At 47.1% G+C, this 22,001-nt stretch overlaps 1 protein-coding gene across 9 annotated transcripts in view; it reads right to left on the reverse strand.

Moving 5' to 3' along the window:
• The window catches only part of Atxn7l1 (ataxin 7 like 1), a 228,677-nt gene that overhangs the window by 149,830 nt on the left and 56,846 nt on the right, over positions 1–22,001 (reverse strand). For all 9 annotated transcript variants that reach the window (XM_052185972.1, XM_052185967.1, XM_052185966.1 and 6 more), the window contains one exon: positions 5,424–5,528. In XM_052185972.1, the coding sequence (XP_052041932.1) occupies positions 5,424–5,528 (105 nt within the window). The remainder of the gene's footprint in view (positions 1–5,423; positions 5,529–22,001) is intronic.

The following is a 22,001-nucleotide window of genomic DNA, read 5'->3' on the forward strand; positions in this document are numbered from 1 at the left end:
CGGGAAAGGGGGATTGCAGTACTCCTGTGGGACACAATGGCCCTTGTTAAGGGACCCAGAGGTATCCTGGTGCTTCCTGGCATTTCTAGGGAGCTGACACCAGGGCTTAATGAGAATGTAAACCAATATTTGCAAAGTGCAATCCTCGAGGCTCCCAGAAGATGTAATCACACTCAGGTGGACTGCTCCTGTCTCCAAGGCCAGGAAGCTGCAGTGAATCACAGGCGTGAGCCACGGGCTGACCTCAGAGTGGCATCCCCTGAGACAGTAGGAGCGAAGACAGGAAGCACTTGGCTAAAGTGGTTTTCCCATTTTTCATAAGAAACTTTCAACTTCATAAAAAAAAGCCGCCCCATTTTATTGACAATAAAAGCTAACCTTTATTTCCTTAGTCCATGCCAGCAAAGTATACATTTCTTTTTCCTTTCCTCACAGTAGTTCTGCAGAGTAGAAACTAGCATTCTTACTTTATAAGTCGGGAGAACCAGGCTCAAAAAGAAAAGGTAGTGTAATTAGCCCAAGGCTGCATACTAGCAACTATGAGTCAGGATCTTAACCTCCAAAACTCAATGAGTTCCTCTTGATGACATTTTATTTTTTCATATTGCTTTTGTGGCATTGTGATGTCAAAGGAAGTATATATTTGGTCTTTGTCCTAAGTTCCTGGCAGACACTTAAAATTTGTAGTGTCAGGAGACAGGTAACAAGGTGGGGGAACATCATCTCTTTGTTATGTTTGTTTCTAGAGTTCAGTTTCTAGATATCGAACATCTAGAATCCCTGGAATTTCAGGAATAAGCATCCTTATGTACACTGAGGAGGTGACTAAAACTCTGGACACTTTCAGCGTAAGGGCTGGTTCTCAAAAAGCACCAGCCACAAGTAGAGGACTGGAATTTTCAGTCCCTCTGGACCTGGGCTAGAGACTGCACTAATCACCAAAGCCCAGTGCAATGGCACCTCTACAAACACCCTGAGAGATAGAACCGAGATAGTTTGCGGGGGTGGGGGGGGACTCAATACAGTCATAGTCCAGGGGTCCAGTCAATTCTACAACACAGAAGCACCTGTGCTCAGGACCCCTGACTTCACCATACACATTTTTATGTGTTGGTATGATGCTATGCCACATCTTTTATGGCACCATGAAGAGTTCAAGGCCAGCCTGGTCTACTATCGAGTTCCAGGACAGCTAAAGTTAGACAAAGAAACTGTGTGTGTGTGTGTGTGTGTGTGTGTGTGTGTGTGAGAGAGAGAGAGAGAGAGAGAGAGAGACAGAGACAGAGACAGAGAGAGACAGAGAAGCAGAGAAACAGAGACAGAGAGCACAGCAGAGTGAACATAAGCAAACTATATGCCTGAGCTCTGTGAGTCATCATAGCAAACTTGGACATGTGAGGATCCCCAAGTCAAACAAAAGCATGAGTAACCTTGGGACCATTATCTGTGACTACTATCTAAAATGAAGGACACATCTAAGAAACTGAATGTTAACTTGTGGGTCTACACTCATACTGGGTGTGAGGGTAAGAATCAGATTAAATGGTGCTTGGTGTGGCAAGCCTATATCAGGTGTGAGTAATAAGAAATAGTTTTCCTCTACCAGTTTCTAACAAGGTCCCACAACCACAGTCATGTGTGCATACCCAGAAACACACACACACACACACACACACACACACACACACACACACACACAGTCACAAGCACACTTCTTATTTTTCAATTTAGAGTCAATGACCTGGACTGGAGAGATGGCTCAGAGGGTTAAGAGCACTGATTGCTCTTCCTAGAGGTCCTGAGTTCAATTCCCAGTAACCACATGGTGGTTCACAGTCATCTGTAATGAGGTCTGGTGCCCTCTCCTGGCTTACAGGCATAAATGCAGGCAGAACACTGTATATGTAATAAATAAATCTTAAAAACAATGACCTGTACACCAAGATCATGAATATTGGCTTGCATCCAAGATAGTGCTTTTTCCCTTTGTAAAGTATCTGAGGGTGCTGGGATTGCAGAAGTACAAAGGATTATTCCTAGCACTGACAGACAACTGCAGCTTAGGAGGTGGCATGTGAACAAAGATTTACAGATATCAGGACAAAGAAATTCTCCCCACCCGGGCATTGCAGAAAGACACCATGGAGAGAGGAGGAGAAAGAGGAAATAAACTCCAAGTGTCACAGGGATGGGTCCCACTGTCCTAACAGTTCCATAAAGCAGACAACTAAGAACCAACTAAGGTAGAGGAAGATGAGTGTCCAGCCCCAAATCACAGACATTGAGGGAAGTCACGAACCATTTTGCATTATCTCCAAAGCCTGTTATTTCCACTACATGAAGAGATTTCGAGTGATAACTAGAGAGCACTGGTAGTGGGCTTGGGGGAGGAGAGATTGCCTAGTGGGTGGGGCTTGAGGCCCCGCCCAGATTTCCTTCCCCAATGACCACTTTCCATATATAGTCATTATTTGCATGGCGCTTCCCAGAGACCGGCTGTGGGGACAATGGCGCTTCCCTCGCTCTGAGAAGCCACCTGCACTGGAAACCAGACTCTTCTGTCTTGCTTTGAGACCTTGGACACAGCACCCAACCTCTTCAGCGCAGGCTTCCTCAACTCCGAAATGGGTGTAACATTCACACCCACTCTACAGGGCTGCTGAAAGGGTTGTGTTTTCAAAGATATGCAAAGCGCCTGGCATGCTGCCCAGCACTTAGCACAATGGCACCCTTATTAACTCACTGAAAACAGCAAGGCTCATCACACAAGGTAAAGCGGGAAGAGGGAGGAAAGCGAAGCTGTGCCCGCGCTTGTTTGTTCTGGAGATCAAACTCTCAGGCAAGTTGGAGAAGCGCTCAACAGCTGACTTACAACTCCATCCTGGGAACACTATTACAACGGAAGGCTCACTGTCCCCACCTCTGAAAGTCCCACACTGAAATCCTGAGATGGTGTTGGAAGGTGGGGCCTTTGAGAGGCAATTATATCACAAGATGTAGAGACCTCGAGGCTGGGATTTGTACCCTTATAAGTGAGGCTCCAGGGAGCCATTGCCCTCTTCCCGCGATGTGAGAATACAGTAAGAATCTAGCTGGCAAGCACTAGAAAACGGTCCTCACCACCAACATCTGATAGTGGCGTCCTGATGTCAAACTGCAGCCTCCAGAACCGGGAGAAACTGAACCCTGTTGTTTTTAAGCAACGCAACCTACGGTAGTGTGGTATGTGCAGCAGCCTGCACTCACAACAACCACCATGAAAATACAGGAATAACCCTGCGTAGAGCTTTAAAAATCTGTTCCCCGTAGACTTGCCGTAGTTCTGAGCTACACCTGGCATGCTCTCTGGTCCCTGAGAACCATGGGTTTTGTATGATTGGAGGACGGAGTGACACGTCTTTGCCTTGGTTTGCTGAGTTACGGTTTTGTTCCTACGGCTCTTGGTCAGCTGGTTGAGCAAAAGGCTCAGTGGAGCCTGAGTTTCGAGTGATGAGGTCAGAAAACCCAGAGCTCCAAACTAATTTTCTGCCTCTGCTCAGGACAGGTGGCCACCACACGGCATCGGCTTTCTTCCCAGGCTGAGTTCCAAGTCCAGCAGGAAAAGCTAGAGGGTTCAGCTACACCACGCCCCCTCTGCTGCTGAGAGGGTCCCTCTCCCTGAGGAAGATTCTGCATGGCAGCGAGATCCTCATCTCTTTCTGGATCCTTCCATCAAAGACTGCCTGCAAGCTAAATCCCTAGTAATGGTTCTGATGGTTTGCAATGGAGTGTCGGCCTTATCAGGGCTGGGACTTGCCCTTGTGTTCCCTGCAGCATCAGAGGACATAGAGCAGCAATACGGGTCCTCTGAATGACTGGATGATGAGCGCAGGGCCATCTGGAGCCCTTGGGACCACCAAACACACATAGCAATACTACTCTCCACAGAGCGACAGGCTGAGTGGGACCCCCTTCACACTACCACACTTTGGATGGTTTACCTGGAGCCTCGGATATTAGCATCGCCGCGGGGCCTGACAGTTCTCTTCAGAAGGGTGGGCCCTTTTTTCTCTTCCAAGCAGGAGAGGGTCATTTGCTACAGAACACTGAACAAGGTCAGCTCGTGCACAATGCCTGCTTATTCTGTGTGTGCTCACAGGGCCAGAAAAGAGCACACCAGTATGGAAGAACACACGGAAGCCACCTCCTCCTCGTGGAAGAGACAGAGAAACACGGAGCCCAATCCTCCTGTGATCAGAACCCTCTGTAGCGTGTTTCATAGAAGCCCTTCTCTTCCTCTTCTTTGGTCTAGTTCCAAACAGTGCCCTCCAACGCTGGGATTCACTGCCTACTTCATCAGAAGTGTAAACCACACCTACAGTTGGCACACAGCTTTTATCTATATGTATTGTGTATATATATCAAAGCTCAGCTATTTCGACTACCCAAACACATTTACTTCTTTTGTTTCATGACAACTTATCACAGCATGGTAGTCCTAAAAGGGGTAAGGGAAGTCAGAATACGGTGCGAGAAAGGGGAACCGCAGCTCTTTTACAAACGCACACTCAACATTAGAATTGCTTCTTTTGTTCAAGTGTAATGTTGACTACGCTAAGGAAACAGTGGCAGAGGGGCATCCAGATCCTGTTCGTCACAAGGGGGTCACCATTAAATAAGACTAGAAAACACTGTCCTGGACTCACAGCATGTGACAGCCGGGGGAGTCATCTGGTCTAACACCTGGTAAAGATAAGGAAACAGACACCTAGAGAGATTAAATGGCTTCTTGTCTAAGGTCAGAGAGCTGTTTAGATGACACGTGGCTTTCATCTGTCCTCATTCCCACCTGTATTGAGTGGCGTGCACGGTTTGCTGCTGCTCGAGTTAAGGAACTTCTCACAGCCAGGATGTTAAGACACTCCGGGAAAACTGAGTTCTTAAGCACACTTTTGGAAGGGTGTGTGTCTTGAAAGGACAGACAGAATAGGAGGTTTCACCTACATCCTGGGAGAAGCATCCAGTGCCAGGCACACGGTGCCCCCTGCGGCTCCAGCCCTCCCTTGTGTGTGCACATCTGGGGAGTCTACCCCGTGAGCGTCTTTCAGGGGGAGAAAATGGCAGGTTGCAGGAGGAGTGAGAGCTTCCTCATGCTGCTGTTCTCCCCTCCTGGTTACCTGCGGAGGCACCAATGTGCACGATGGTTTCCGATGAGTACCATCTACCAAGGCATGCCACAGGCTTCCTCCTGTTCGCTCTGACAGGAAGGAGCCTGGGAGTGGGAGGACTGAGCTCCTGCCAGGGGTCCTCTGTGTGCAGAGGCAGCAGGCCCAGGCCTTGCATTGTACCCACAGCCTTGGATTGCAAGAGACACAAGGCCACCCAGCTGGGAGCCCAGGGTCATTAGCTGCTCATGCATCCACCAGGTGCAGGAGTCCACTTACCGCAATGTGACTGGAAGACCTGGGGCTTGACGACCTGATTGCAGGTACTGCACACGACCAGATAGAAGTCATCATGTGCTGGATAGTGGCCAAATAGGTGCATATCTGTGGGGGGACAAAAGCAATTAAGTCTCGGAGAAGATACAGTTTCCTCTTGGAATTTCTTCCAAGGAAAGATTTTTCAAAGGCACACACAGGAAGTCAATCATCTTTACGACAGGGAGCACAGCTTGTCACCACATTGCTACCCAACTTGGGGAGAAGCAAAGGCCTTCAGGAATCTCTATTTCAGCCCTGGAAGTCAACTACAACAATCACCAACCTGCTCGGCAGGGTTGGGACTCCTGAGTCACAAATGAGGGGACTGACCAGAAACAAAGCCACAGTTCTGCCTTTATTGCAGGTCTGTGGGGTTCCCCCAGGCGAGCGGAGAAGGGGGAACAGGGCTGGGGTGGGAAGAGAAATCACGTTGGCCTCAGCCAAGAGGCACACCATGGGCAAAGGGATCTTCTGAATGAACAGCCTGTTCACCACCATCAGTACTTGAGTTTGCTACAGTTCATCTGGTAAATAATTACTGAGTACCTGATTACACCGGATACTGCGTTAGGAGCCAGAGAAAGAAGAATGAGGTTGCTGCTTCTGCAGCTTATGGTGTCAGAAAGGTGGGGCATAAATCAGACAGCCACTCAGGTGTCAGTGGTGTGGTGGTGACAATGACTGGAAGAACAAGTCATATGGTATCCTAAGAAGTCTTGGGAGGTAAGCCTAGCTTATTCTGAGGAGGCAGGTAGGCCAGCTGAGGCATTAGCGTGCGGGATTAGAGAAACGCCTCCAGTAAATAAGGGGTGGTTCAAAATTTAAGCCAAGGAAGGGGACTCTGTAGCTCGGAGGCAGCTCTTGTTCTTTTGGTTGGGATGGAACAAGGAGGTTGTTAGGAGTGGAGCCGGCAAGGGGCCAGAAGCTAGAGCTCCGTAGACCAAGATGAGGATGCCCATCCTGATATTAACGACAAAAGGACACTCCTGAGTGCTTGGAAGCAGAGATGTAAAGCAATCGGACAGCTACTGTGAAAACCACATCTGTGACGGGGCATCCGCCTGAGTCATGAATGGCTTTGTCCACCCACAACCTGTACACGAGTGCTCACTCCGGTGTTTTTCACAACAGGCAGTAAGTAGAAACCCAAATGTTCATCAACAGATGAATGGATAAATGAAAGACAGACTATCGTCCACCTACAAACAGGAATGAGGTATGTTACATAGGTATGTTACATGCTACGACATGGGCGAACATTGAAAACACCAAAGCACATGCAAGATGTCATGTTCAGTCTGCTTCCACTTCGGTAAAATGTCCAGAGTAGGCAAATCCACACAGACAAGTAAGTGCGTGCTTGCCTTGGGCTTGCAGGAGATGATGGCCACAGGGGGGCTTACTGGGGGACAATGCACATTTCTAAAGATTGCTCAGGAGTGGTATAGCAGGGTCCACCAGAAGTGTCATGCCCAGTTTTCTGAGGCACCGCCAGACTGATTTCCAGAGTGGTTGTACCAGCTTGCAATCCCACCAGCAGTGGATTCCCCAGCATGCAATAAGGACACATGCTCCACTATGTTCATAGCAGCCTTATTTATAATAGCCAGAAGCTGGAAAGAACCAGATGTCCCTCAATGGAGGAATGGGTACAGAAAATTTGTGTGGTATATTTACACAATGGAATACCACTCAGCAATTAAAAACAATGAATTCATGAAATTCTTAGGCAAATGGTTGGAACTGGAAAATATCATCCTAAGTGAGGAAACCCAATCACAAAAGAACACACATAGAATGCAGCCACTGATAAGTAGATATTAGCCCAGAAGCTCTGAATACCCAAGACACAATTCACATATCAAATGATTCCCAAGAAGAAGGAAGGAGAGGGCCCTGGTCCTGGAAAGGCTTGATGTAGCAATGTAGGGGATTACCAGGACAGAGAAGTGGGAGGGGTAAATGGGGAACGGGTGGAGGGAAAAGGGCTTATGGAACTTATGGGGAGAGGGGAACCGGGAAAGGGGAAATCATTTGGAATGTAAACAAAGAATATAGAAAAAAAGATTGCTAGTGGTAATACTTGCAAGACTCGAAGCCGTTGACTTACACACTTTAAATGAGGGATTTGTATGCTATTCAAATTACATCTCCATAAAGCTGACAAGCAAATAAAGGCCAGTTCCAAGAAAATGGACACATCTTGTGTACCTTTCAAATGTAGGAGGGTCCGGGGAGGATTCCCATCAAATCCCTTCACTGCATAGCTCCCAGTAAGTCACCTGAGCTCTGGCAATAGAAGCAGGAACATTGCTTCTATTCCTATGGCCCTCACCCGACAGCCTATTTACCAGCTTCATCCTGTGTCTTTACTGAACTGCTCCGCCCCCCAAACATGTGAGAGCTTCCCCACATTCTAGCTCAGGCCAGAAGGATGAGCTGAGAGCCTCGTGCTATGGGCAGCTAGCCACCCAAAGGGTAAGCAACCCAAAGGCTGCCTTCCAGCAAGCCTGTGCACCACATGCCTTTCCCAGGCAGTCCTGTTGCTTCAACAGCTATGGAGGTAGCACTGTTACACCAAGTTAGGGAACAAAACCCTCCACTTCCATGGTGGAGGCCAGGAGACTCAGCCCTACAGCAAGGACTGGAGATGCCAGCCGAAAGTGAACCTCTAACTAGGAAGTGCTTCAGGGGAGCTGTGGTCTGTTGCTCACCCTCCTGGGGACTGGCCTCTGCGCCTCCACTTCTGAGAGATCTGTACATAACTCTTTGGGGCTCCAAAAGGTAGGCCCAGAGAAGGAGCAGCTGGGAGAGAGGGGGCCTGTGATGGGCTCACCCAAGGTGCAGCCTGAGTCTGAGCTACAGATTCCTGTGGGCAGATGGGCCCTTCAGTTCAGAGCCTCATACAGGGGCACACCACCTTCTGAGTGATAACTGCCAACACCTTCTTGCTTTGCTTTTATTTTCAGGTTGCCTGTGTGTGTGTGTGTGTGTGTGTGTGTGTGTGTGTGTGTGTGTGTGTGTAAAACATATTATATGTAATGTACAATTTATAATACACACACACACATATACATATAATATCACCCGTAGGGTTTTTGGTTTGGTTTGGTAGTGGTTATTTTTCAAGATGGGGTTTCTCTGTGTAGCCCTGGCTGCCCTATAACTTGCTCTGTATCCAGGCTGACCGCAAACACAGAGATTTGCCTTTTTTTGTTTCCCAAATTCTGGGATTAAAGGTGTGTGCAACCAATGGCCAGCATGACCTATGCCTTTTGAAGACATATCTGAAAATACAGAAAAAGCAGAAGAGGCTGTGCATGTGTGTGTCCCTCTACATATGTCTGCAGTTATGTGGAGATCAGGGCTCAGCCTAACTCACCGATCAGGGCTCAGTCTAACTCACAGATCAGGGCTCAGCCTAACCGGTGTCTTTTCTCAGGTTCCATTCACCATTCACTTTTTTTCTCCTCTTTTGAGACAGGGTCTCTCTGGAGTTTGTCATGTAAATTAGGCTTGTAACCCAGCAAGTCTTAGGGATTTGCCTGTCTCCACCTTCCCAGTGTAGAATTACAAACACTCTCCACAATGTTTGGCTTTTTCTGTGGGTTCTTGAAATGGAACTTAGAGTCTAGAACTTTTGTGGCAAGCATTTTACTCCCTGAGCAATCTTTGCATCTCAAAGATTTTTAAAAATTATTGGTGGTCAGGCAGTGGTGATGCACACCTTAAGTCTCAGCACACAGGAGGAAGGGGTAGTTGGCTCATGCATTTAAGGCCAGCCTGGTCTACAGAGTGATCTTCAGGACAGCCAAGACTACACAGAGAAATCCTGTCTTAAAACCCAAAAGCAAATCATTGCTAATCTTTACTAGTATGTTGCATCTTTTTCAATGACATTTCCTACCTGGTGCATGCTTATAAAAGTTAACAGGCTAAGTTATAGAGGCATAAAGGATTTTATTAATCAAAACATACAAAAAATCTCAAACCAATCTGAACTAAGCATCACCAAAAATGTCTTAAATGCCTCCTGAGCTAGCAGCTATGACAGCTGCTGGGATGCATGACCCAACCACGCAAGGTGTGAGATGTGTGTCCCTGAGAGTCTGGTGTCACACCTCACGATCAACACTCGATGCTCCAGTCTTTAATAGTCTCAGAGATCTGCACAGCCCATGTCTATCTCCTCACTCACACACACACACACACACACACACACACACACACACCTGCTGGGTCACTGTCGAAGGTAATGATTAGACTGGTTCCAGGTCATGGTCTCCTTAGTGTGTGCCCCTTTCCCCCTCCCCCAGGCCCTTCATCAACAGGGAATGTTCTTGTATTCCCTCTGCAACTCTTTCAGTTTTGCACAACTCTGCATTGAGCATGTCTCCTGTGAAGAGGGAAGGACCTACTTGTCTACCTGCTCAGTAAAGTCAACCTTAGGGCTCCTCTGCAGGCTGTGCTGAGGATGCAGGAGACCTCCTAGCAGACGCAGAAGATGGTACTTGGATTCTAGAAGACACATCCCCACACAACACACACCCCCACACTTCACATAGCTAGCTGGTATTCAAGGTATATGTGCTGTTTGATTAAAGTAATAAGGGTCAAGGATGAAGGAGAGAAGACAGGATAGAAAAGTAATGTGCTGTGTGCAGGGCATAACACTAACTACTCAGTATTCCCTCTCTCAATTTATTCCCTAAGCAAAACATTGAGCGAAAACCAAACCAAACCAAAACCAAATAGTGTTGTGCTGATGTGGGCCTGTACCAGTCTGTAAGAACATGCATGTCTGCCCAGCTCCGTGATCAGAGTTGTTACTGAGGTAGTTTGAAATCAGTCCCAAGGGAGTATTTACACCACAAAAATAGGCAAACAGTATGATCCAGACCTTTGCTTTTGGTGGGCCTGTTGTTAAACATTTCCCACCTCAATACTGAATATGGATGGGAAAAAGTAAGAGGTGAATTCTCTATGTTCCAAACCTAATGGTAACCACCAAGTGCACACTAAGATACACCCTTTGGAGTCTGTGATATGTAAATATTATCTGTGGCTCTTCACCATTAACCTGTGAGGACAACACTTCACTTTCTGAACCAATGAATAAAGGTAAAAGCAATTTGCCAGAGTTCCTAAGGCAGGATGAGATTACAGGCCAACGACTCCAAAAGCAATGTTCTTTGCCTTAACAAAATGCTGCATCTTTAATGACAGAGCATGGTCCCATTTTACAGATGAGGAAATCAATTTGAAAGGCTCTACTGTTTGCATATGGTTTTTCCTAAGACTGACATGAAATTTTGTTGCTTTTGAGGCAGTGTTGGGTGAGTGGGGCCTTCAACGGGTCACAATGAAGACTGTGTTTCTCGTGGTTAGTAGGTCCATCTAGCGACGCAGGCTATTAGACCGCCAGTCCATCCTTCACGCTTTCCCTCCTCCGTGAACAATGTCTGCCCTTCTACATTCTACTGACACAATACAAGGCCCTCACCAGTCCTGGTCCAGGATTTCCAGCCTTAGGACAGCAAGCCAAATGAAGCGTTCCTTTATAAAGTGCCCAGCTTCCAGTATTCTACTGCATTCATAGAAATGGCCTGAGACAGAAGGACTGTCTGAACCACCAGCAGGCTCCTAAGACTAATACGTGGGTAGTGTATATGCAGCGGATGCTCTGGATGTGGGTTGATTCGCATTCTGGATGGGACAGCACACCTCGCCATGCTTCTCATTCTGGTGGGCAACTAAAAATGTGTGAACTGTTTATCTCTGCAATTTTCTAGTTAGTGTTTTTGGACTGTCAATGGACCATAGGTAATGGAAACCATGAAATGCAAAACAATGATAAGAAGAGGGGTAGCGTGTTTATAAAACAGAAATCATCCCTCATTACATCCCATATTCTCCATCTTCCCGTGGAGAGCAGGTAGATTAATAATAAAACACACGCACACATACACACACATACACACACACATACACCCATACACACACATACACATACACACACATACACACACATACACACACATAACACACACACACACACACACACACACACACGCTCCTCCCAGCATTAAACTGTATTCAGCATACCACACTGGGATATGGACAAACTTCTAATAAGATTATGTTTATGGCCTTAATTATTATCCCAAGAATTTCTTGGGCCAGATGGGCACCTTCATCACTTCCTGCCCGACCCTCGGGGTTCTCACCTGAACTTCCTCCATCCCAGAGAGCAGGGGGAGGGGCAGGGCCCGCGCTCAATAGATGCAAAGTTTGGGACAATAAAATGATTTCCTTGAAGCTGGAGGGATGACTCTGATTTCCCTGAGCAACCAATGATTCTGAGTTCCCTGTGCAATCGATAAACTGCTTTGATAGTCAATACTAAGAAAGAAATCGGCAGAATCGGGTTAGTGTTTTGTTCAAGATAAATAGCTTTATAAATATAAATAGTGTATAAACCCAGTTTACAGCCAATATTCTCTATTGTTGAAAATGGCTGCATTCAGCGAAAAGGGCAGGAGACATCTCCAGTTCACAATCTGTACAGCACGTGTTGCCGAGATGGGAAGACAGCCAGTTTTGTGGGTATGAGATCAGAATAGATGCTGCACACTTTTGAGTTAGCCCCTGGATACCTTCCAAAGCTTGGGACTTTGACATTAAGAAGCAACAACAACTGGAGAAGGCTGGAAAGATGAAACCCAGCAAGGATGGGGGAAGGGCAGGATTCTTCCTCTGCTCTGGGGATCCCATGCGAGATCCAGGGTAGACAGGGAAGCTGACAGGAGCAGAATGCTTTGAAGTCAGCTGAACAGCTTACTGGCAATCGATGCTACCTGTGCTCAGGAGAGAAAAATCCCACGGTGGAGAAAAGAAGACAACAAAATAGACAACCTTGAAGTTGCGCTCCATGGAAGAAATATTAAGTCCTTAGGAAATGGCCTTCAGTTTCCCAAAAAGTCTTTCCAGGGTTGTGAAAGCTTTCTAAGCACAAGAGGAATTACAAAATATTGAGGTGGCACATGCTACACACACACACACACACACACACACAAAGGTATATACATGTATATACGATAGCATACTGAAAACAGTTTTACAGCATTTAAACATGTTTCCCTTTTAAATTTCACTCTAAAAGATATTGTTATGAAAATAAATGTTAATTTCAACACATTAAGCTTCTTCAGAAGGTAGATGTGAGCCAAACATAAAAAGTTTACTTCTTACTCTCTGCAGAAACTCCAGATCAATGAGGATACAAACAGGTCCTTAGAGACAGTCACTTAAGGTGTATGGAGCTAGACTAAGCCCCCGAAGTCTTCCTCGGACTTAGAAACACAGCGTCCAGTTGCTGCACCCTGGAGTTGGCACCCTAAGTTCAAGCTCTGGCTCTACCATTTGGCATGACAATGCTGTGTCTGTGCCTCTGGAATAGAATGGCGTATTTGTGAAAGAGCTAGCACAGGATGGAGATCCCTACGGTCCCCTCATCTCTTAGAGTCACCTGAGCCCTTCCTGGGGAAATGTCCTTCCTTCACTCTGGGATAGCCTCACTTAGCAGTGAGAACAGGACTTCCTGCTTATGGCTCTGACCCTCACCACAGTGAGGTTCCGGAAGACAGGGTCTGTGATGCACTGCTCTTGAGTTCTTCAATGGCCAAACAGCCTGGCACACAGTAGCTGCTTAATCAATGCTCATACATCAACCAGGCTGGAGTTCCAAAGAAGATGATTTATCTCTCATCCTCCTTCATCTTCTCTCTCAAAGGGGACGTAGCAAATGATAATAAATTGCCCTAATAACCACATTGTTATCTACAATACAAGGTCAATAATTTTATCAATTCATTTATCCTGTGAATTGGAAGTACTTGGAAGACGAGTACTTTGTGAATATAAGGAAATTGCAGGTGGGCCACATTAGTGACGGCGTGGTTTGTGCCCACCTCACCATGCAAAGTGTGCAAATAGCTGGGAATAGCTTGGAGAAGAGACAGTCACTGTGGCTTCCTGCTCTCAGGCCTGACCGGGACCCCTTGGATCTGGCACTAGGGGTGGTCTTGGGTGTTCCATTTTATTATATCCTGATTCAAACTGCTCTTTTCTTCAAGACCCTGTGTGATCCAAGTCATGGACTATCTAGACTTTTCCAGTCTTTCCTGTCTTGGCTCTAATCTGGCTGCTCCTGGGCCAGTACATAGTCAGGTTCAGTTCAGTACACTGAGTTAGTGAGCTTGAGCCCAGCCTGGCAGTGAAATATGACTGGCCAGCTGGGCAGCAATGACCTTGGCAGCTAGGAGATTAATTTTGTAAAGGGTTTCCCCTTGCCTATACCTCACAAATCTGACTATAAAAATGTTCGGGATGCAAAACCAGCCCTGGCTCCTGCAAGGACTTACAGAGCCACCAGGCTTCCCCCTGTCCACTAGTACCCTTAGCCATCCATCGCCTAGCCTGGTACGCCTGTAGCTCCTGGCCTGAGAGTCTTTGCACTAGTCTTCAGGACAGAGGGGCACACAAAGAAGCACTATGGCAGGTTTCTGAGGGGCACTGGCCAAGGTTTCTCTTACAGCAGGACTGCTTGAGCTTAGAGGTCAGCTGTATAGACAGACAGCCCTATTCCCCACCCCACCCCCCTGTTTCAAGTAGGTCTCAGAGTCCATGATCTGTGTGAAGGCCAAGGACAGGTAGGCACAGCATGTTCAGCCGACGGCCTGCCTGTTGATGGAAGCTACGGAGTTCAGAGTAACTTAATCAGAGGAGAAAAGAAGCACCAGTTTATGGGGTGAGAGCTTAGTCCCTTCTGCCTGGCTTTCCTACTGAGGGCACTTTAAGAGTTGGGTAGAGAGATCTATGAACACTTTCCAGTCTCCAGGCCCCATCCCATTTCTCTTTCTGCTCTATTTAAATGTTCGTGCTTATATTGTCTTTAAGGATGACAGTTGAGAGGCATTTTTTCTCAACACTTGTTCTATAGGCCTAGAGTGAATGTGTGTGTGTGTGTGTGTGTGTGTGTGTATGTGTGTGTGTGGGTCTGTGTATCTGTGTGTGTGTGTATCTGTGTGTGTGGGTCTGTGTATCTGTGTGTGTGTGTGTGTGTGTATCTGTGTGTGTGGGTCTGTGTATCTGTGTGTGTGGGTCTGTGTATCTGTGTGTGTGGGTCTGTGTATCTGTGTGTCTGTGTGTGTCTGTGTGTGTTTGTGTGTGTTTGTGTATACTCCTTACTTCAATCCCTAATTTTCAGAAAATGTTAAGAGTTTGTTTGTATAAGGCCAGTTTCCAGCAAATTCTGGGGTGATTTCTACCACCTCAGTGTGGGGTGTTTCCCTAGTTCTGATTAGGTCTTCTGACACAGCCTGTGATGTCTTCCCTGTTCCTATCCTTCAACTGCACCCTGGAGAGACCTATGTGAACTTGAGGGCTGAACCACATTTCAAGGAACAGGGCAGTAGTTTTGGGAACCAGGAAATAATTATTCCCATGTTTTTCCTTACAAAACAGGTTATAATCTGCTGTGGTTCCAATGTACCACCCCCAAAATACTCATGCTCAAAACACAATCCTAGTGCAGCATTGTGGATCCCTTAGAGGTGAGTGGGCTGCCAGGGCAGAGAACAAACGCTGTCAGCACAGCGGTGTGGTAGTTACTGCTGGAGACGGCTCGTGGACTCTTCTTCCTCCTCCCCACTTCCTTGCCCACTCCATTTCTAAAATACCTTGCTGCCCTCCCTCCTGACACCACGGTATAGTCCATCAGGAAGACCCTCAAGATCTAGGGTCCCTTGACCTGGGGCTTCCAAGCCTCTAGACCTGTACAAAAATAAATGACTCTATAAATCAACCGGTCTGTGATAATTCCATTATAACAACAGAAAATGCACTAAGACATGGCCAAAGAGGATTCTCACGCCAAACACGAATGTGCCATTAGAACCTCTTAAGTGGCTCATGGGGAAATCAATGGCGACATCTGCTTTCATGTCTGCTCATAAAGGACACTTCTCTCTCTCCTAACTGTGACTGGGAGATGGACTAACTGGCTCTCTACATTCCTTTTTGGCTCTTTAGTTATGTTTGATGGTACAAAAGGAAGAGTGCCAAGAAAAGGTGGGCGAGGAAGGGGAAGGGGACATACATGCCCACCGCAACACAGAAAATCTCTAGAAAGAGCAACAGACATAGAATCAGAGTGGTGCACTCTTGAGAGGCGTTAAAGCGGCGCTCTATCTGCTTAATCACCCCACCATGTCTGTCTGCACCACAGGAAGCATTAGATGATTTAAACACTGTGATTCTGAGATGCATTTAACGTGGTCTCCACCTGTTTTATTGCTACACTTTGGGGGGGGGGGAGAAAATGTGAGACATAGTTTTAATATCAATCACTCAATTAAAATTTAAAAACTAAACTAAAAGAGACTTAGTCAACAAGAAGTGACCTCAGCTGGTCCTTGGGGGCAAAAATATCGCTCAGGAGAACCTTGATTGGGCTAAGGCACAATGTCACTTGCCTTCCGTGTTACAGATCTCTAGCATACATTCAGTGTCAGGTGGGAGTCTGGAGAACTTCCATGCAAGGCAACAGAATCCAGGCTTCCTCTGACAACTTTAAGCAAAATGTGGTCTTTTTGCATTAAAAAAAATGGCTGCATGAGGTTAGCTATCTTGCTTCATGCCTTTATGTGCTGAGAGGTACACAATGTATACAAGACAGACCCGTCAGGGCAAGGGTCAGGGATAGGTGGCCAGCTGCCTGGGAAAGTCAAGCCAAGCCAGTTTGAAGACTTCCACAGTCCTGCTAAGACAAAGACTTGGAAGGGAGCCATTCTTTCTGGTTCTTCTACCATTACTGATTAATGTACCCAAAAGCCCCCAGAGGAGCCAGACAATCTACCCACATGATACACACACAACTCTTGTCCCTACATAATAATGTGAAAGATTTCTTGAATGACAGGAATCAGAAGTTGGCGTAAGTAGAGTCCATGAAGAAGCCTGTGTGTAGCTCATGAACACAGGAGAGTTGACATGACAAGTCCTTCTCCAGTAACACTGTATGATGGCAGGTGCATCTATTATGCTGTCACTAATAAAGCCATCCAAAACACATGACTGTGACTGGTAACCCAAATGGTCAAGAAAGTGGGAGCCAGAAAATTCCATCATTTCAGATATACTATCCCTGGCTCCATGATGGAAGCCTACCTCAGAGTTCTTTTTGCAAATGAAAACACAATGAAGAGATATTCTACAAGAGTCTGTGAAGTGGAATCCAGGAACAGTGGGTAGTTGACAAATATGAACTTATATTCCTGATAAGTTCATAGCACTGGTGAGCTGACTCCTATGTGGATGGTCCATGTCAAAAGACTCTTGATGTGGTGGTACTTATTAGTGTCCCAGGCAGAGAACAGAAGTATGTTGAGGCTGTGGTTTATCCAAACTGGCAAGATAAGGGCTCACCCCCCACCCCAGACAGCCATTAGTCCAGGCTGCAGAAGACTCCAAACACCCTTCAAGATCACAATGGTGCTGCCAGGACTCAGGGGGTAAATGTGCCATTTGGCTCTATCAAGAGAAGTAAATCCACTCAGCAGAGCCAGCGGCCAGCGGCAAGGATCTGTTTAATAGCCCCGAATCAGTGTGCAAAGCACTTAGGCTCTTGGGACAGTTGGATGTGGGATATCCCAACCCCTTAAGGCAAGACTAGGTACTAACAGGATGAGCTACAGCCTCTCCAGTTGGACCAGTCACTGTGCCAAGGTTCATGAAGGGCAGAGAACCACTTCTCTGTTTTAGGAGAACCAAAATAAGCGGCCTAATGTCTCATCATACTTGGGCTACTCTAGCCTGTCACTCACCTGACACTCCACTCTAACAGCGCTCAGAACAAGTAGCCACCTTCAGAACCGCTATAGGCATGGAGTCCTGGGGGGTGGGGGAGAGAGGGGCCTACAAAAGCTGTTTTAAGGAAATGGAAAAGATCGATCAGCTGGGGGAGAAAATCATATCTTTGATCACAAATCAAACATCAGACTAGATATGGCCTGAGATCAGAAGGGATGCTGTGAACAGGGAGGGTGAACCCCTGGGATCTGGCCCTAAGCCCACTGGCTCAGGTTCAGCTACCTAAGTCTCTCCGCTCACACCCCCTCAACAACCTCTGCAACTGTACAAGTCTGAAAGGGCTTGCTTTAGTGTTGCCTTATCCATGAATCCTCTGTTCCCACAGACATAACTCACCCTTTCTCCACCGTGCTCGGCCTTTTGCCTCTTCTTTCTGCCTTCAGCCAACTCCATGTGGCTGAGGTCTCAGGGCGGTTCTGGATTCATCTGTCTGCCCCACGTGTATACTTAAGGTTTTATTTACAGACTCAGCTGTTTAACAGTCAAAAACGAAGACTGCCAGAAACAAGCCCAAATGTTTAAATAAGTACCAAGGTATCAAAACTCTCTTACATTAGCCTAAGGGACCAAGGAAGAGATGCAGCTAGGTAGCTAGGGTAGAAGAAGGACCAATAAATGCCTCTCTGTCCCTAGCTGGCTGTGCCAGCACCTATCCAGCCTTAGGACGAACCTCTTTGGGTCTGCCTTTCCTCCCCTGGAAGACAGTAATCACACCTTCCCCACAAGGTTGCTGCTTGGATCCAATGAGATGCCTTAGGCCAGTGTTGGCATCTCTGACTCAATTAAGTTCCCACAAAACTGAACTGAACTTCAGCCTAAATTAGCCAGGCTGTAAGCCAAAGACCCTCAGAGGAACACTGTTCTTCAGAGGCAGCTCAGCACCAGGCTTACCATACAGACTATGGAGCCAGACGGCCTGGCTTTGAATCCTGGCACCACCTCTTTGGAAGATGGCTCTGGGCCTCCCTTTTGTCATCTGTAAAGTGGGCCTGGTAATTACAGAGATGTTTTTAGGGTGAGAGAGGGTAGCACGTGTCTGGTGTCTGGTGCATGGAATGCTCTCTGTTAATGTTAGAACCAGGTTTTGCTGGGTGGGACTTTAAGAATAACTATCCTGTTGTTCTGCACTGTCACAGAGAGTGATGGGAGTAAACTCACAGTGTGAAAGGTCACCAGACCTTGAGCTTCATCTAAGCCACTGGGGAAGTACATAGTAGAATAAGGCTTCTTCCCAAATAACTTCAAATCTGGTCTTTGCTCGCCACTGATAGATGTCTGGACTCTCTCTGTGGCATCAAACCTCCTGGGAGATTGAGTCCAATGGGTTGCATTTTTATTTCAGTTGTTTAATTCATTTCACAATTTATTTATTATTTATTTATGGTAGGGGTGCACATGTGAATATGCACATGTGTTTGTGCCTGTGTTGCTGGAGACTAAACTCTGGTCCTTTGGGAAAGCAGCGAGTTCTCTTAACCACCAGCCATCTCTCTAGTCCCACTGGATGGGTCTTTAGCAAGCTCTTGAAGAGCTGTAATAGCACCTAAAGTTATCCAATTATTGTCTTATCACGACAACTACCAAAGAGGAGACAGCTGGATACCCACTGGCTGTCCTGTGCAGTCTGGTGGCATGGGACTTCTGAGTGTTGAGATGCTATTACCTAGGGGCACAGTTCTTTACATACAGGGGTGTCTCTATGGGAACTCCTAGCACATGGTTCACTCTGCTCTTCTCAGTTACCTCTTAGAGATTCATGGAGTTCAATGGTGTTCTACAAATGAGGGCGGTTAACCTCAGAAAATCAGTAGACCTCTGGTTGTACCCCATAGAGATGTTCTGTGCTGAAATATGGTCCAGGGTATTATTTTTAGGATCTTGGGTGGTTTGTGGCTAGTGAAAACCTAGTTTCCGAAAAATCTACCTAAAATAGGATGCTAGCAATGCCCTGACATTTTTACACTCACCACTTAGCTCCAGAGAAAACCCTCTTTGTGCTCCATGGTCAAACACTAATCCCAGTGCACGGGCTGGCCATCTGGCAAATAATAATCTCAGGATCCATGTGGAACGGAGTCAAAGTGTGGATGCTTCAGGCTAAGCCTTCACCACCTCTAGACAAACAACCTTCTTCTGAGGGCTGCACAGTGGTCTTCAGACCTCAGATGCAACCTGCAGCCCATGGGCAGAGTTACTACCTGGAGTTATACTCTGGGTTCAGGTCTGGCCAGCTAAACTTCAGGCCTGTAGCTCATATAATCCCAGCTCACACACCCCAGATGGCTTTTAGAAGGTCACCCAAAAGAATCACCAGGCCCTGCCGTGGGCCCTGTCTCAGCAGATCCGCTGGAGAAAACACGGATCCGTCTTCTGAATTTCTCCACTCAGCAGTCAGGTGAGCAAAGGGAATTCAATCCAATTTTTCAGTAAATCCTGCTATGTTCTGAAAGGACATGGTTTGAAAAATCTATTTTTGTGCTTTTATTTACTTAAGGTCTGCATGCCTGGGGAGCTTTCTCATAGTGCCATGAACTTGCTTCTTGCTGAACACACACACACACACACACACACACACACACACTCAGTTAAAAGAAAAAGAAGAAAAGACCTCTCCTTCTTGCAATAGCATCAATAACCTCATGTCTTAGCTCTAAATTCCAGACTACAGGGGATGCTCCCTGGTAGCCTGGCTCTGGTGGATGGTCCCACGTCCAGGGCTATGCAAAGCTACTCACTTTGCTTTTCCTGACTTAAGCACTATGTTCTTCGCCCCCCCCCCCCCCCCGAAACACAACTGCCATGCTAGCTTGTGTGCCCACTCATCTAGTGGCTTTGTAGTGTAAACTTCTGGGGACTGAGGGTCTTGTTGTGATTTAGGATGATGACCATCAGTCTGTGCATGGTTTGAGAGATGCCTATACTGGGGACCTTAGACCTTCTCCCCTTTCTGTTCCCGCATCAGGTTTATTTATTTGAATCCATATCCAGCCAGCTTCAACTGATAATCCATCATTTTGCACACAAATTCCATGCCTCCTCCCTGCCCCATCCCTGACAGGGGTGGACAGGATGTGTATATTCAAAGTCTTCCTCTCTGCCCTGGTTTCCACACAGTTCCCCAGGCCTCCCATTCAGATGCCCTGATTTCATTCAGTGCAGAAACAGCTCTGGCACCAGCTGGGCTGCTGAGATCAAGGCAAGAGCTTTGCAGTATCCTTAGAGCTCTGGGCCTCTGTCACAAACCTGTCAAATCTCTCTGGGGCATCTAAGCACCTGCCCCCACTGGGGAAGTGAGGCTTCCAATGCATCAGGTTTACTATGCCACACCTGCCTGCCACAGTCTCTCGGGATTCTTTAAGGACAGATTCCTGGCCTCAGTCAGACTCATGGAATTGGAACTTATGAAGGAGAGTTCCAGGAACCTGCATTTTGGGAGAGAGCTCTCCGGGTGACTCTGATGCAGCTGTCTGACCCGCACTGCATAGCATTTCCTAAAGGAAAGGGTACTGGTCTGTGTCTTCATCCTCCGACGAACTGGGATGAGGGAGGAAGACAGACAATGAGAATCACCTATTTAGTTTGCTGGTCCAGCCACCTGACACAGGGCTACAACACTGTCTCTTCTCTGATGGAGGGGAGCAGTTACTGGGTAGTCACAGGATGCATTCAGGAATACACTCTCTAAAGGCAAGGGAACAGGAGAGACTTCACCCTTAACTTCAATAGTCCCCTCTCTTGTCAGCTCTGGTCAGACAAAGAAACTTGGGAAGTCCTTAGTCACACATTGCATGCAGCCATAGCCCCAGCTGTGCCTCTGAGCCTGACAGATGTGGCCCAGCATCTTGGTCTCACCTGGAGGCAGGGATGTCTCACAACATGGGAAAGCTTCTGAAGATAGGCAACATCTTCCTCAGACCCTCGTAAACCAAGAAAAGCAAATCCTGACCCCTGAAGTGAACAGATGGAAAGGGGCTAGCTGTCATGCCTACAAAGGTGACCAATAAGGGGTCTGCTATACCTGGTTATCCCAGGCACTGTGTGTAAGGGTTAAGAGCCAGCACAGTCCATGTTTAACCAAGACTCAGAATTATTGGCTATGCCCCACGAAGAGAGAAGCTGAGGTTGAGACAAATGCAAGTGCCTCCCGGCACCTCTCCCCACCCCATGGAAAGTTAGGCTTCCTTTCCAACTAACAAGAACAGCATAGGTTTCAGGGCAGCGCAAAGCCTGGAGTACACTAGCCTGACAGATATTTAGGGCCAGATTCATTGATGAGGCAATAGTATTGAAAACATCAATCACAGAGGCCAACCTTCCCTTCCTGCTGGGCACTGCACTGTGTGCTTTATGCAGATCATTTCAATTAACCCCCTTGGCAGTACACGGGGAGGAGCCTACCTCCATTTCAGAAATGAGGAGCTGGGGGCTCAGATATTAAACTGCCTGCTTTACAGATCAGGGTTTGGATTAGTGGGAACCACATTTGAAACCTGTCTGATGACACACGACTCCCGGGCTGGTCTGCCTTTCCAAAGAGGATCTAGCTCAGAGAATGGGAGGCAGGCAGAAGAGAAGTGACTCAACTTTGAGGCCAGTTATGAATACCTC

This window comes from Apodemus sylvaticus, chromosome 6 (genome assembly GCF_947179515.1).
Source record: "Apodemus sylvaticus chromosome 6, mApoSyl1.1, whole genome shotgun sequence".
Taxonomy (NCBI): domain Eukaryota; kingdom Metazoa; phylum Chordata; class Mammalia; order Rodentia; family Muridae; genus Apodemus; species Apodemus sylvaticus.